The sequence below is a fragment of the Oncorhynchus keta genome, chromosome 13 (assembly GCF_023373465.1).
Source record: "Oncorhynchus keta strain PuntledgeMale-10-30-2019 chromosome 13, Oket_V2, whole genome shotgun sequence".
Classification (NCBI taxonomy): domain Eukaryota; kingdom Metazoa; phylum Chordata; class Actinopteri; order Salmoniformes; family Salmonidae; genus Oncorhynchus; species Oncorhynchus keta.
Window position 1 is genome coordinate 26,176,333 of NC_068433.1, and position 17,379 is coordinate 26,193,711.

The window sequence follows — 17,379 nt, forward strand, 5'->3', positions numbered from 1 at the left end:
AGGTGTGTCAAGCCTGTAGCGTCATACCCCCAAAATGTTAAGGCTGCAATCACTGCCAAAGGTGCTTCAACAATGTACTGAGTAAAGGGTCTGAATACTTATGTAAATGTGATATTTCCGTTTTTGATTTTTAATACATTTGCAAAAATGTATAAAAGCCTGTTTTTGCATTGTCATTATGGGGTATTGTGTGTATATTGATGAAGAAAAAAACAATTTAATCAATTTTAGAATAAGGCTATAATGTAACAAAATGTGCAAAAAGTCAAGGGGTCTGAATACTTTCCGAAACCACTGTACAGTATATGCCTATATATCCATCTTGAACAGAATTATCTATTTTGGATGCAATTTGAATGGAATTGATGAAGAGGGAGAGACTGCTGGGAGAGTGCTTGTTTATGCACTGATTTACAACAACGATATAGGAGTGTTTCAAACTCTGTAGCTGCAATTTAAACAAATAATATATATCATCACAATAAATAAATAATGTGACCCCAGAAAGCCAGATGGAGATGTGTACATTCGGTCTTTATATTACTGTAGCACAGGCTATGCTGCAGCAAATGTACGTGTAACTGTCACAATAAATGATGAGATAATAGGTGTACATACTGAGATGGGCTGTCGGTTTTGAGCGTTGATCATACAGTGACCAGAGAGAAGGCCGTAGAGAATGCAGATTTAGACATCACATAATTTAGCAGTTCCATTTCACATCTTGTTCATATAAATAATTTATTGTAATATATGGTTTTGGCAGTAAATCTCGATAACTGGGTTCCCGCCATTCAACCCTACTGTCCAACAAGGAGAAACACGCACACACGGTGCAGTTGTGTGTGTGTGTGTGTGTGTGTGTGTGTGTGTGTGTGTGTGTGTGTGTGTGTGTGTGTGTGTGTGTGTGTGTGTGTGTGTGTGTGTGTGTGTGTGTGTGTGTGTGTGTGTGTGTGTGTGTGTGTGTGTGTGTGTGTGTGTGTACCTGCCTATGTCAAGGTCAGAGAAATAAGAGCAAGGTATAACACTAGCTGTAGCAGACACTATTATATTGTCATTTGCTAGGGGAGATCCAGACAGAGATATAGTGAACTAATACGGATTATGTTGTGCAGTTGTATCCCTGAGGAACACTGGGGAGAAGGTTCACACACTCTACCCTTCACACCACTGAGGTCATGTTCGTCCCCAAGGGTTGCTGTATACTCACCTACAATAATATGTGCAATATCAGAGATTAGTATACTTGTACAATATCAGATATTAGTATACTTGTACAATACTGTTACTTCACTAATTATTGCATTAATTAGCATATTGGTCAACCATAAATAATACCACTGTTAAATTTATTTATGACACGAAAAGTCGACTGTACAAAGAACCTGACTGACTATGACAAACACAGCAATTAAGGTGTAATCGTAATTGGTTATTGATTTTACATTCATCTTGGTCTGCAGACTTGTCAGGATATTAAACAAAAAGAATATTTCTGATCTTATGTTAACGTCAGTATCCCAGTTTCAGCACTATATTTACTGACTAATGAACATTCTCAGTCAAATAAGATAATAAAACTCCCTCCTACCATCCCAACTCATGTTAGAGCTTCACCTTGAAGGCATTCGTGTTTCTGTGACATTGCACTGTACATCAAACTAGTATTTTGAAAGAGAAAACTGCTCGTTGAACACAGACTTCCATGGACAGCCTGTGTATCACTGGGCTAAGCCCGGGGGGCAGCCGAGTGAGATTGTTAGGCAAAATACTGCATCTCCTCACTGCAATCTCAAATTGTTGTCAAAACCAGATCAGAATGCTTATGATTATTCCAACTCAACACCAGAGGTCACTCTTGCATTTATTTTACAGTTGCAGGAGATCCGCCTGTGTCACATTAAGACATCTACTGCACATGGGGAGGGAGATCACAGCTTTTATAGCAATTACAGCCTGTTAATACTGTTGGACTAATACTGTTGGACTAATGCTGTTGGACTAATACTGTTGGACTAATGCTGTTGGACTAATACTGTTGGACGAATACTGTTGGACTAATACTGTTGGACTAATGCTGTTGGACTATTCTAATCATTCTTTACCAAAGGATAACAAAGGATAACTTGTCATGCTTTATGAAGAATTCATACGGCCTTTATAAGATGCTTCTCAAATGCTAAATAAGAAAATGTATTTTAATAACAGGCACTTTTCATGTGATGTTTCGCAAATTACAAATGTTTTGCTTGATGTGACTGTGCTCTGCAGGTACACACAACAGTGTGTGTGGGGGTGTAGTTTGTGTGTCTGTTGTGGTGCTCTCTCTTTGCACCCTCTGTCTTTCCCACGCTCCACTCCCCTGTCTCTATGGTAGGTGACAGGGTCACAGGAAATCCCCTGTCCCACTTCTGCCCCACCTCACTTACTCACACACACACACCACCCTGGTTGAAACAAACACAGTCCCCAGAGCCTCTTTCCTGAGAGGCCCTGCCGTACTAAAATAACAATGATAGGCGGGTGGAGATGCACCCTCTTTGTACACCCCCCTCCCACACACACACACATCCCTCCCGTCCCCTGATGACTTCCTATTCCACTGTGGTGGAGGGGTGCTGGGGGAAACCATGCAGAGTGTGACTCAGCTGAGAGCACTGTCCATGGGGAGGATAGACCTCCTACACTCCCCTCCTGTGTGTTGTGTCTCAGGGGCCAGAACATGAGCTAATGTAATGCAACGTAATGTAATGCCCTGTCATCTGTTGGGTTAAACACATAACAATAGCTAACCTCTCCCTAGCCTGACCAGTAGCTCACTTCATATGTCAAAGAAGGCGGTCACATCGGCGCTTTAACGGGGCGTTGTCCTAGAGACAATTATACAACGTTTTAGTTGAGCTGTCATTTCAGAGGGAATATGTCAAAGTAAAAAGTGAAAGAGAGAGAGGGGGAGGGACAGAGAGACAGAAAGAAACAAGTAGAAAAGGGGAGGGAGGCGAGTTTTATAAGGTACCATATTTAATGACAGATGCCCCCTCAGGCATGGATGGTGAGATAGAACAGGCATAATTGGGGAATAAGAGAGAAGAGAGAAAGAGAGAGAGATAATGAAAGAGAGGGTGGGGGAGAGTGAGAGTGAGACATAAAAAGCGAGAGATAAGGGTGCTCTCAAGTGCATCACAGACATACAGTATGTAGTTGCAGGGATGGGGCGGGACAGGACAGACACCCCAGGATATTGTGACTCGGTTTGGGCTCCACACTGTCCAACCACAGCTGATCAGTATGACTGGACTCTCTGCCACCTGATCCTTATGTACAGTATATCAACAGATCTCACTTTCTCGTGAATGCGCACACACACACACACACACACACACACACACACACACACACACACACACACACACACACACACACACACACACACACACACACACACACACACACACACACACACACACACACACACACACACACACACACACTCACACACAGCCTCTTCACACTGAAAGGATCTTACGAGCATCCAGTCGACTCTGGCCTACTGTAACCCCAGCTCTCTACTCTGAGTCAGAACCCTCTCCATCTCCTCTCTACATTATGAACACATGCATTGACAGTAAGATGCATTTATTTGACCTACAGTGCTTTGTTATACTGTGGGCCAAAATACTGTCTTTTTTGCAAGGTGCCAACTGAGTGGAGTGTTTATATAGCTGAGAACCAGAAAGACAGACGACCAGGGTTTGGTTCACATTCAGCCTAAATATCCCACTGGAAGAATCACTACTACGGGGCCATAAAAATAACATGGCATTTATTTATTTACATGACGGTATATACATTAGGGAAATATTGTATGTTTCCTACAGTATGTCCTGCTTGAAATGAAACCATGGAATCAGTAGATGTGTAAGTAGCAGCATGCATGCCCCGCCCACCTGAGGATCGGTCTTTTCCAGCCATCTATTTCCTGTGTTTGAGGGATGCCCTGCCCACCTGAGGATCGGTCTTTTCCAGCCATCTATTTCCTGTGTTTGAGGGGTGCCCCGCCCACCTGAGGATCTGTCTTTTCCAGCCATCTATTTCCTGTGTTTGAGGGATGCCCTGCCCACCTGAGGATCTGTCTTTTCCAGCCATCTATTTCCTGTGTTTGAGGGATGCCCTGCCCACCTGAGGATCTGTCTTTTCCAGCCATCTATTTCCTGTGTTTGAGGGATGCCCTGCCCACTTGAGGATCTGTCTTTTCCAGCCATCTATTTCCTGTGTTTGAGGGATGCCCTGCCCACTTGAGGATCTGTCTTTTCCAGCCATCTATTTCCTATGTTTGAGGGATGCAAAATCCACTTGTTTCTTAAATATCGCTGGATTGATTGCTTTCATTTTAATCTTGAGACTCTTTCGTACTCTTGCTGGTGTCTGTCATTTTTTTTGCATTAACGTACCAACCACAGACAGTTTTGTAATGACCTGTCAAACACACCCGGTCCGGTAATGGCTGAATGGGCTGAATGAAATACATTGTATGTCCGTTGAATCTATAAGAATGCTTTTTGGGGTATTTAACACACCGTCTTGAAACTTACATCACAAGAAAGAGAAGGAAAGATAACTTTATTTTAATGGCTGTTAATTTGGTTATAAGATCTACAGAAAAGACAGAAATGCCAATGGTGGAGGTGTTGCTGTTTATATTCATAACCACATTCCTGTAAAGCTTAGAGAGGATTTCATGTCAAACACTGTTGAAGTAATATGGCTACAGGTTCATCTGCCTCACATAAAGCCCATTCTGGTGGGAATCTCCTATAGACCACCAAGTGCTAACAATCAGTATCTGGATAACGTGTGAAATGCTTAATAATGTATGTGATATCAACAGAGAGGAATATTTTCTGGGTGATTTAAATATTAACTGTCTTTCAACAGGCTGCCCACTCAAGAGAAAGCTTCAAACTGTAACTAGTGCCTGCAACCTGGATCAGGTTATCATGAAATCATCCATATGTATTAGGCACATATTTACTAATGCTGCAGACATTTGTTTTGAGAGCAGTACACAAATCCATTGGATGTAGTGATCACAATATAGTTGCCATATCTAGGGAAACCAAAGTTCCAAAGGTTGGGCCTAATATAGTTTATATGAGGTCGTACAATAAGTTTTGTAACGATTCCTATGTTGTTGATGTAAAGAATATGTGTTGGTCCGTGGTGTATAATGAGGAGCAACCAGATGCTGCACTTGACACATTTATTAAATTGCTTATTCCACTTACTAATAAGCACAAACCCATTAAGAAAATTACCTTAAAAACTGTTAAATCCCTGTGGATTGATTAAGAATTGAAAAACTGTATGGTTGAAAGGGATTAGGAAAATAAATGGCAAATAGGTTGGCTGTACAACCAATTGGCAAAAGTACTGCAAATTGAGAAATAATATGACTAAACTGAGTAGAAAGAAGAAGAAACTACACTATTAAACAATGATAAATGGTATAAAGAATGTGGGGCACCTTAAAGAACATTTTAGGCAAAAAGGCAAACTCCGCTCCATCATTCATTGAATCAGATGGCGCATTAATCACAAAACCCACTGATATTGCCAACTACTTTAATCATTTTTAGCTAATGTAGATTATCTTCTGATGACTTGGGGTCAGTATTTCGACATCTGGATGAGAAGCGTGCCCAAAATAAACTGCCTGTTACTCAGGCCCAGTAGCTAGGATAATGCATGTAATTGGTAGATTTGGATAGAAATCACTCTAAAGTTTCCATAACTGATATGGCAGGCAAAAACCTGAGGAAAATCTATCCAGGAAGTGGGATTTTTTTAGATGTGGGTAGGTTTCAAATGAATGCCTATAGAGTATCTAATGGCTTAGGACCCAGATTGCAGTTCCTATGGCTTCCATTACATGTCAACAGTCTTTAGACATGGTTTCAAGCTTGTTTTCTGAAAAATAAAGAATAATGAGACCTTTCTGTCAGTGGACTGTAGAATCACGCAGTGCTGGTTTGCACGTGTGACCGAGTGCATGCCCTTCGTTGTTTTTCCTTTCTATTGAATACTCTATTGTTCGGTTCAAATATTATCGATTATTTAGACAAATTACAACCTGAAGATTAATGATAACCATTGTTTATCTTCATTGGGATAGGGGGCAGCATTTTCACTTTTGGATGAATAGCATGCCCAGAGTAAACTGCCTCCTACTCAGTCCCCGATGCTAATATATGCATATTATTAGTAGTATCGGATAGAAAACACTCTGACATTTCTAAAACTGTTCGAATGATGTCTGTGAGTATAACATTACTCATATGGCAGGCAAAAACCTGAGAAAAAATCTAAACAGGAAGTGGGTAATCTCAGGTTTGTAGTTTTTCAACTCAGCCCTTATTGAAGATACAGTGAGATATTGGTTATGTTGATCTTCCTAAGGCTTCCACTAGATGTAAACCATCTTTAGAAAGTTGTTTGATGCTTCTACTATGAAGGGGGGCTGAATGAGAGGGGAATGAGTCAGAGGTCTGCCAGCAGCCACGAGCTTAGTCAGACAATGGAATTCTCCTGTTGGAACATTATTGAACATTTAGGATAAAATCATCCTAACGATTGATTCTATACATCGTTTGATATGTTTCTACGACCAGTAATATAACTTTTTTGAATTTTCGCCCGACCTTTAGGCTGGAAGTTGCACGCTCGATACGATTTATGGTATATGGACATAAATGATTAACTTTATCGAACAAATCAAATATTTATTGTGGAACTGGGATTCCTGGGAGTGCATTCTGATGAAGATCATCAAAGGTAAGTGAATATTTATAATGCTATTTCAGACTATGGCGGATATTTATTTTTGGCTTGTTTGGGCTCTGAGCTCCGTACTCAGATTATTGCATGGTATGCTTTTTCCGTAAAGTAAAAAAAAAAATCTGACACCGCGGTAGCATTAAGGAGAAGTTTATCTAAAATTCCATGCATAACACTTGTATTTTCATCAACATTTATAATGTGTATTTCTGTAAATTGATGTGGCTCTCTGCAAACTCACTGCATGTTTTGGAACTACTGAACATAACACGCCAATGTAAAATTTGATTTTTGTATAAAAAATATGCACTTTATCGAACAAAACATACATGTATTGTGTAACATGAAGTCCTATGAGTGTCATCTGATGAAGATCATCAAAGGTTAGTCATTAATTTGATCTCTATTTGTGCTCTATTTTACAGGGAGATTATCTTGTAATTCACTGTTGCTGGCCAACACATGGCAGATGCTAAGGGTCAGATTTAGAGTAAGGTCCACGTCAAGGGTCAGCAACTAGTACCTCCTTCTCGTCTCAACTGTTTTTAGGAAATCCATCCTGTAGTCTCAGCATTGTCTGAGGTTGAGGGTTTGAGGGTAACTGTCAAGTCTATGATCGGTCAGGTCAACAAGGTCAAGGTTAGGCCTATGGGGTTTATGCACCGACCGTCAAAGCTGTCTTAGAGACAGGGGGGTTAAAGGGGTTCATGTTGGGGTGTTGTCTAATAGCACCAGGGCCAGCACTAAGGTTTCTGTTTAAGGGTTGAAACACTGACCGTCCTGTAGCCGTAGTTGTCTGAGAAATAGAGGGTTCTGTAGGACGTTACATCTCCCTGGTTCATCCTCTCTGGTCACCAACATCAGGTCTGTATAGATGAACAAAGTCACCTAGAAAGAGAGAGAGAGAGAGAGAGAGAGAGAGAGAGAGAGAGAGAGAGAGAGAGAGAGAGAGATTGGCTGAGAATCTCATATCGCTAAATCTCGACATAACAGCACTATGCATACCGTATATTGCAAAAAAAGTTGACATTGACCCACAACACACTAGATGCTCTTTTGCCAAACACATATTCATTCATAAGCACACACAAACTAACAAACACAAACATGCTTGCTTATCAAATCAAATTATATTGGTTGCATACACATATTTAGCAGATGTTATTGCAGGTGTAGATAATGCTTGAGTTCCTAGCTCCAACAGTGCAGAAACATCTAACAATTAGGGTGAGTAATGTTGGAGTCTGGAGTGTATATACAGTTGAAGTCGGAAGTTTACATACACCTTAGCCAAATACATTTAAACTCAGTTTTTCACAATTCCTGACATTTAACTTCTCTAGGGTAGGGAACAGCATTTGGAATTTTGGAAGAAAAGCATGCCCAAATTAAACTGCCTTCCACTCAGGCCCAGAAGATAGGATATGCATATAATTGCTAGATTTGGATAGAAAACACTCTAAAGTTTCCAAAACGGTTAAAGTACTGTCTGTGAGTATAACCTGAGAACCTGAGAAAAATCCATTCAGGAAGTAGGATTGTTTTGTTTGTTGTAGTTTTCTATTCAATGCCATTACAGCATCCATTGACTTATGACTCAAATTGCAGCTCATATACCTTCCACTAGATGTCAACAGTCTTTAGGAATTGTTTCAGGCTTGTATTCTAAAAAATTAGGGAGTAAGAGTAGTCTGAATGAGTGGACCCTGCCGTGTCACTGAACTTTTTCATGCGCGCGACTGAGAGTGCCTTTCTTGTTTACCTTTTATATTGACGACGTTATTGTCCGATTGAAATATTATCGATTATTTAGGCTACAAACAACGTGAGGATTGATTATGAACATCATTTGAAATGCTTCTACAAACTTTACAGATACTATTTGGATTTTTTTGTCTGCCTGTTGTGACTGCGTCTGAGCCTGTGGATTACTGAAGAAAACGCATGAACAAAACTGAGGTTTTTGGATATAAAGAGACTTTATCAAACAAAAGGAACGTTTATTGAATAAATTAATGTCATCTGAGTGCAACCATATGAAGATCATCAAAGGTAAGTGATTAATTGTATCTCTATTTCTGACTTGTGTAACTCTTCTACTTGGCTGGTTACTGTTTGTAATGATTTGTCTGCTGGGCTATGTTCTCAAATAATTGTAAGGTATGCTTTCGCCGTAAAGCATTTTTTAAATCTGACACCTTGGTTGGATTCACAAGAAGTTAATCTTTAAACCTATGTAAAATAGTTGTATCTTTTCTGAATTATTATAATGAGTATTTCTGTATTTGAATTTGGCACTCTGCAATCTCACTGGATGTTGGCCAGGTGGGACGCTAGCGTTGCACATACCCTAGAGAGGTTAATCCGAGTAAAAATTCCCTGTCTTAGGTCAGTTAGGATCACTACTTTATTTTAAGAATGTGAAATGTCAGAAGAATAGTAGAGAGAATGATTAAATTCAGCTTTTCTTTCTTTCATCACATTCCCAATGAGACAGAAGTTTACAAACACTCAATTAGTATTTGGCAACACTGCCTTTAAATTATTTAACTTGGGTCAAATGTTTCGGTTAGCATTCCACAAGCTTCCCACAATAATTTGGGTGCATTTTGGCCCATTCCTCCTGGTGTAACTGAGTCAGGATTGTAGGCCTCCATGCTCGCACATGCTTTTTCAGTTCTGCCCACAAATTTTAAAAAAAGAAAGTGTTGAACAAATCAAAATATATTTTATATTTGAGATTCCTCAAAGTAGCCACCCTTTGCCTTGATGACAGCTTTGCACACTCTTGGAATTCTCTCAGCCAGCTTCATGGAGAATGCTTTTCCAAGAGTCTTGAAGGAGTTCCCACATGCTGAGCACCTGTTGGCTGGATTTCCTTCACTCTGCGGTCCAACTCATCCCAAACCATCTCAATTTGGTTGAGGTTGGGTGATTGTGGAGAACAGGTAATCTGATGCAGCACTCCATCACTCTCTTTCTTGGTCAAATAGCCCTTACACAGCCTGGAGGTGTGTTGGGTCATTGTCCTGTTGAAAAACAAATGACCGTCCCAATAAGCACAAACCAGATGGGATGGCGTATCACTGCAGAATACTGTGGTAGCCATGCTGGTTAAGTATGCCTTGAATTCTAAATAAATCACAGACAGCGTCACCAGCATAGCACCCCCACACCATCACACCTCCTCCTCCATTCTTCAAGGTGGGAAACACACATGCAAAAATCATCATCCGTTCACGTACTCTGCGTCTCACAAAGACACGGTGGTTGGATCAAAAAATATCACATTTGGACAGATTCTTACCAGTCTAATGTTCATTGCTTGTGTTTCTTGGCCCAAGCAAGTTTCTTCTTATTATTGGTCTCCTTTAGTAGTGGTTTCTTTGCAGAAATTTGATCATGAAAGCCTGATTCATGCAGCCTCCTCTGAACTGTTGATGTTGAGATGTGTCTCTTACTTGAACTCTGTGAAGCATTTATTTGGGCTGCAATCTGAGGTGCAGTTAACCTTTTTGGGATAGGGGGCAACATTTTCACTTTTGGATGAATAGCGTGCCCAGAGTGAACTGACTCCTACTCTGTCCCAGATGCTAATATATGCATATTATTAGTAGTATTGGATAGAAAACACTGCAGTTTCTAAAACTGTTTGAATGATGTCTGTGAATATAACAGAACTCATATGGCAGTCGAAAGACCTGAGAAAACCAACCAGGAAGTGGGATATCTGAGGCTTGTAGTTTTTCAAAGCTTGGCCTACCAAATACACAGTGTCTATGGAGTCAAGTTGCACTTCCTACGGTTTCCACTAGATGTCAACCGTTTTTAGAAACTGGTTTGAGGATTTTACTGTAAAGAACCTCATGAGACCTGTTGGAGTCAGTGGTCTGGCAGAGTGTCTCAGGCTCATGACGTGTGCTCCCGACAGAGTTAGCTCTTTTTCCAGTGCTTTTCTTCAGACATAGGAATTCTCCGGTTGGAAGCTTATTGATGTTTTATGTTAAAAACATCCTAAAGATTGATTCCATACATCATTTGACTTGTTTCTACAACCTGTGACGGAACTTTTTGAAGTTTTTGTCTGGACGGAGTGCTCGCTCCTCATGAAGATGGATTACTGGGCTGAACACGCTAACAACAAGTGGCTATTTGGACATAAATGATGGACTTTATAGAACTTTATGGAACAAATCAGTCATTTATTGTCGAACTGGGATTCCAGGGAGTGCCTTCTGATGAAGATCATCAGAGGTAAGTGAATATTTATAGTGTTATTTCTAACTTCTGTTGACTCCAAAATGTCAGATATTTCTCTGGCTGGGATTGGGCTCTGAGCGCCGTTTGCAGATTATGTGAATCTGTGAATAACAGTTGTATCTTTTATCAATGTTTATTATGAGTATTTCTGCAAAATCATTGGATGTTTTGGAATCAAAACATTACTGCACGTAACGCGCCAATGTAAACTGAGATTTTTGGATATAAATATGCACATTATCGAAGAAAACATACATGTATTGTGTAACATGATGTCCTATGAGTGTCATCTGATGAAGATCATCAAAGGTTAGTGATGAATTTGATCTATATTTCTGCTTTTTGTGACTCCTATCTTTGGCTGGAAAAATGGCTGTGTGTTTTTTTGACTTGGCTATGACCTAACATGAGTTGTGCTTTCGCTGTAAAGCATTTTTTTAATCAGACACAATGGGTGGATTAACAAGATGTTTATCTTTCATTTGCTGTATTGGACTTGTTAATGTGTGAAAGTTACATATTTCAAAAAAATATTTTGGGATTTCGCTCACTGCCATTTCAGTGGAATGTTGTCGAGGGGTTCCGCTAGTGGAACACCTGCGCTAGAAAGGTTAACTCTAATGAACTTCTCCTCTGCAGGTAACTCTGGGTCTTCCTTTCCTGTGGTGGTACTCATGAGCGCCAGTTTCATCATAGCGCTTGATGGTTTTTAACAGAGTGGTAGCCAGCTAGTGACAGTGACTAAGTTCATGGTAGGGTACTGGGCGGAGGCCGGCTAGTGTTGACTGTTTAACAGTCTAACGGCCTTGAGATAGAAACAGCTTTGATGCACATGTACTGACTTCGCCTTCTGAATGGTAACAGGGTGTGAACAGGCCATGGCTTGGGTGGCTGAGTTCATTGATGATCTTCTTGGTCTTCCTGTGACACTGGGTGCTTGTCCTTGGAGGGCAGACAGTTTGCCCCCGGTGATGCGATGGGCAGACTGCACCAACCTCTGGAGAGCCCTATGGTTGTGGATGGTGCAGTTGCTGTATCAGGCAGTGATACAGCCCGACAGGTTGCTCTCAATGGTGCATCTGTAAAAGTTTGTGAGGGTCTTAGGGGCCAAGCTGGATTTCTTTAGGCTCCTTAGGTTGAAGAGGCGCTGTTGTGTCTTTTTCATCACACTGTCTACGTTAGTGGACCATTCAGATTGTCAGTGATGTATATGCCAAAGAACCTTAAAACCAGTTAGGGCTAGGCAGAATACTGCCCCCTTTGGAGGAATTGCGTGCCCATAGTAAACTGAAAATAAATCTGTCCAAAATTGCTAATATATGCATATAATAATAATAATTGAATAGGAAACACTCTAAAGCTTCTAAAACCGTTCAGATTATGTCTGTATGTATAGCAGAACTCACAGGGCAGCCAGTCTCCCAAACTATTTCTCTCATCAGGAAAGTTGGGCCAACTTTGACGTCATCGCCCCCACCCTTCCCAACCAGCTATGGATCTGGAGACACTTTCTATGTCTTCCACTAGATGTCCTCATTCAGTACAGCGTTTAATTGTGCAAATCCTGCGAACTTTGACCCTTTGCGAAGCGAAAGAGTGGACGTCGCGAGAAAACACATGGGGGCAAGAGCGCGCGTTGGGAACAGATCTGTCTTTGTTCCAGCTTGCCTCAGAAGAAGCACGGTTGTCTAGTAGACTTGAGAATCGTTTTGTACGTTTAAAACATCCTAAAGCTTGATTCTGCACTTAGTTTGACTAGTTTAGTCGACATATAATATGTAATTTCGAAGTTTTGATGCGCAACTGTTCGTGACCAGAAGTAATTTTTTGTAGTATTTCAGCTGGAATTTGCAGCATATGCTAATACAAAGACACACGGCTTGAAACCAAACAATGTTTTGGGTAAGTATGACTTCTTCCACTACATTATGATCGAAGACCATCAAAGGTAAGGGAATATTTATGTTGTCATTGTGTGTGTCCGTTGACTCCAACATAGCAGAGAAATATTGCTTATGTCTGAGCGCCGTCTCAGATTATTGAAAAATGAACGATTTCTGTAACGTTAAAAAGAAATGTGACACAGCGATTGCATTAAGAAGCAGTGTATCTTTCTAACTATATGTAGAACATGTATATTTAGTCAAAGTTTATGATGTGTATTGCTGTTATCTGGCGTTATCTGGTGGAGTTATATATAATTTCTCCGGACATTTCTGAACATTGCGTCAATGTAAACAGTGAGTTATGGATAAAATTGCATATTATTGAAAAAAACATAAATGTACTGTGTAACATGTCCTATTACTATCATCTGATGAAGATTTTCAAAAGGTTAGTGAATTATTTTTCTTTTAATCCTGCGTTTGTGATTGCATCTATTGTTAGACAAAATGGCTGTATATTGGCTGTGTCTTTGGTGGTGGTTTGACATAAATATGTGCTATGTTTTCGCCGTAAAACATTTTAGAAATCTGACACGCTGGCTAGATGAACAAGGTGTTTATCTTTCATTTGAGCTATTGGACTTGTTAATGTGTGGAGGTTAAATATTTCTAAGAATATTTTTGCATTCTGTGCGCCACTGTTTCAGTTGAGCGGGGGGTGTGGTACCCCTAGGGGGACGTGGTAGCGTGATGTCGTTAAGCTTTTTTCACCTTCTCTGCTGCAGCCACGTCGATGTGGATGGGGGCGTGCTCTCTCTGCTGTCGCTTGAAGTCCACGATCAGTTACTTTGTTTTGTTGTCATTGAAAAATAGGTTATTTTCCTGGCACCACTCCACAAGGGCCCTCACCTCCTCCTTGTAGGCTGTCTCATCGTCGTTGGTAATCAGGCCTACCACTGTTGCATGGTTTGAAAACTTGACGATTGAGTTGGAGACGTGTGTGGCCACGCAGTAATGGCTGAACAGGGAGTACAGGATGAGGCTGAGCACGCTTCCTTGTGGGGCCCCTGTTTTAAGTATCAGCATCGTGGAGGTGTTGTTGCCTACCTTCACCACCTGGGGGCAGACCATCAGGAAGTCCAAGATCCATTTGCACAGGGCAGGATTCAGACCCAGGGCCCTGAGGTTAGTGATGAGCTTGGAGGGTACTATGGTGTTGAAGGCTGAGCTGTAGTCAATGAACACTATTCTTACGTAAATATTCCTCTTGTCCAGATGGGAAAGGCAGTGTGCAGTGCGATGGCGATTTCATCATCCCTGGATCTATTGGGGTGGTATTCAAATTGCAGTGGGTCTGGAGTGTTGGTTAAATTGGAGGTGATTTGATCCTTAACTAGCCTCTCAAAGCACGTCATGATGACAGAAGTAAGTGCTACACAGTGATAGTAATACCTTCACTTTCTTGGGCACAGAAACAATGGTGGACATCTTGAAGCAAGTGGGGACAACAGATTGGGATAGGGAGAGATTGAATATGTCCATAAACACATCGTCTGGGTCGGCAGCCTTGCCAGGGTTAACACGCTTAAATGTCTTACTCACGTTGGCCACAAAGAATGAGATCTCACAGTCCACGGGAGTGGCGGTGGCCCACGTCGGCGGCATCGTGTTTTCCACAAAGATGGCGAATAAAGTGATTAGCTTGTCCGGGAGCAAGACGTCAGTGTCCGCAACATGGCTGGTTTTCCTTTTATAATCTGTGATTCTCTGGCGTCCCTGCCACATACGCCTCGTGTCTGAGCCGTTGAATTGGCACTCCACTTTTTCTCTGTACTGACATTTTGCCAAACGAATGGCATAACTGGACTTTTTGTACTAAACCATATTCCCAGTCACCTTGCTGTGGATAAATACAGTGGTTCACGAATGCTGCCATCTATTCACAGTTTTGGGTTTGGATAGGTTTTAATCATCACAGTGGGAACAACATCCCCTATACACTTCCTGATAAACTCACTCACCGTGTCAGTGTATACAGTGGGGCAAAAAAGTATTTAGTCAGCCACCAATTGTGCAAGTTCTCCGACTTAAAAAGATGAGAGAGGCCTGTAATTTTCATCATAGGTACACTTCAACAATGACAGACAAAATGAGAAAAAAAATCCAGAAAATCACATTGTAGTATTTTTAATGAATTTATTTGCAAATGATGGTGGAAAATAAGTATTTGGTCACCTACAAACAAGCAAGATGTCTGGCTCTCACAGACCTATAACTTCTTCTTTAAGAGGCTCCTCTGTCCTCCACTCGTTACCTGTATTAATGGCACATGTTTGAACTTGTTATCAGTATAAAAGACACCTGTCCACAACCTTAAACAGTTACACTCCAAACTCCACTATGGCCAAGACCAAAGAGCTGTCAAAGGACACCAGAAACAAAATTGTAGACCTGCACCAGGCTGGGAAGACTGAATCTGCAATAGGTAAGCAGCTTGGTTTGAAGAAATCAACTGTGGGAGCAATTATTAGGAAATGGAAGACATACAAGACCACTGATAATCTCCCTCGATCTGGGGCTCCACGCAAGATCTCACCCTGTGGGGTCAAAATGATCACAAGAACGGTGAGCAAAAATCCCAGAACCACACGGGGGGACCTAGTGAATGACCTGCAGAGAGCTGGGACCAAAGTAACAAAGCCTACCATCAGTAACACACTACGCCGTCAGGGTCTCAAATCCTGCAGTGCCAGACGTGTCCCCCTGCTTAAGCCAGTACATGTCCAGGCCCATCTGAAGTTTGCTAGAGAGCATTTGGATGATCCAGAAGAAGATTGGGAGAATGTCATATGGTCAGATGAAACCAAAATATAACTTTTTGGTAAAAACTCAACTTGTCATGTTTGAGGACAAAGAATGCTGAGTTGCATCCAAAGAACACCATACCTACTGTGAAGCATGGGGTGGAAACATCATGCTTTGGGGCTGTTTTTCTGCAAAGGGACCAGGATGACTGATCTGTGTAAAGGAAAGAATGAATGGGGCCATGTATCGTGACATTTTGAGTGAAAACCCCCTTCCATCAGCAAGGGCATTGAAGATGAAACATGGCTGGGTCTTTCAGAATGACAATGATCCCAAACACATCGCCGGGCAACGAAGGAGTGGCTTCGTAAGAAGCATTTCAAGGTCCTGGAGTGGCCTAGCCTGTCTCCAGATCTCAACCCCATAGAAAATCTTTGGAGGGAGTTGAAAGTCTGTGTTTCCCAGCAACAGCCCCAAAACATCACTGCTCGAGAGGAGATCTGCATGGAGGAATGGGCCAAAATTCCAACAACAGTGTGTGAAAGCCTTGTGAAGACTTACAGAAAACGTTTGACCTCTGTCATTGCCAACAAAGGGTATATAACAAAGTATTGAGATAAACTTTTGTTATTGACCAAATGCTTATTTTCCACCATAATTTGCAAATAAACTCATTAAACATCCTACAATGTGATTTTCTGGAGAGAAAAAAATCAAATTTTGTCTGTCATAGTTGAAGTGTACCTATGAGGACCCATGCACAATTGGTGGCTGACTAAATACTTTTTTGCCCCACTGTAAGTCAATGTTATTGTCAGAGGCAACCCGGAACGTATACCAGTCCAAGTGAACAAAGCATGGATTCCGATTGGTCAGACCAGTGTTGAACAGTCCTTACCACAGGTAATTCCTATTTGACTTTCTAGCTATAGGAAGGGAGGAGCAAGATGGAGGCATGATCTGATTTGCCAAAGGCAGGGTGGGGGAGGGCCTTGTAGCCATCCTGGAATGGAGAGTAGCAACGGTGGAGAGTTTTTGATGCGTGAATGGCGCAGGCAATGTGTTGATAAAACTTTGGTAGCGTTCTTCTAAGATTTGCTTTAATAAAGTCTCCAGCTACAATAAATGGGGCCTTAGGATATGCAGTTTCCAGTTTGCACAAAGTCCAGTGTAGTTCCTTGAGAGCTGTTGTGGTATCGGCTTGAGGGGGAATATACACGACTGTGACGATGACCAAATAGAATTCTCTCAAAGGGTAATACGGTCGGCATTTGATTGTGAGGTATTCTAGGTCAGATGAACAAAAGGACTTGAGTTCCTGTATGTTACCACAATCAGACCATGAGTAGTTAATCATGAAACATACACCTTTCTTTTTCCCAGAGAGTCCTTTATTACGGTCTGCCAAATGTACTGAAAACACAGCTTGCTTTGGGACAGTATAGAGTACAGGGACAGTATAGAGAACCATGATTCTGTGAAACAGAGTATGTTACAGTCCCTGATATCTCTCTGGAAGGAGGTCCTCGACCTGAGCTCAACTACTTTATTGTCCAGGGACTGAACATTACCAAGTAATACACTCGGAAGTGGT

General features: G+C 41.3%; 1 protein-coding gene across 5 annotated transcripts in view; it reads right to left on the minus strand.

The window, feature by feature from the left end:
* Positions 1-17,379, minus strand: part of LOC118387534 (regulator of G-protein signaling 3-like) — a 217,559-nt gene that overhangs the window by 135,617 nt on the left and 64,563 nt on the right. For all 5 annotated transcript variants that reach the window (XM_052459849.1, XM_052459847.1, XM_052459846.1 and 2 more), the window contains one exon: positions 7,611-7,722. In XM_052459849.1, coding sequence (XP_052315809.1) covers positions 7,611-7,722 — 112 coding nt within the window. The remainder of the gene's footprint in view (positions 1-7,610; positions 7,723-17,379) is intronic.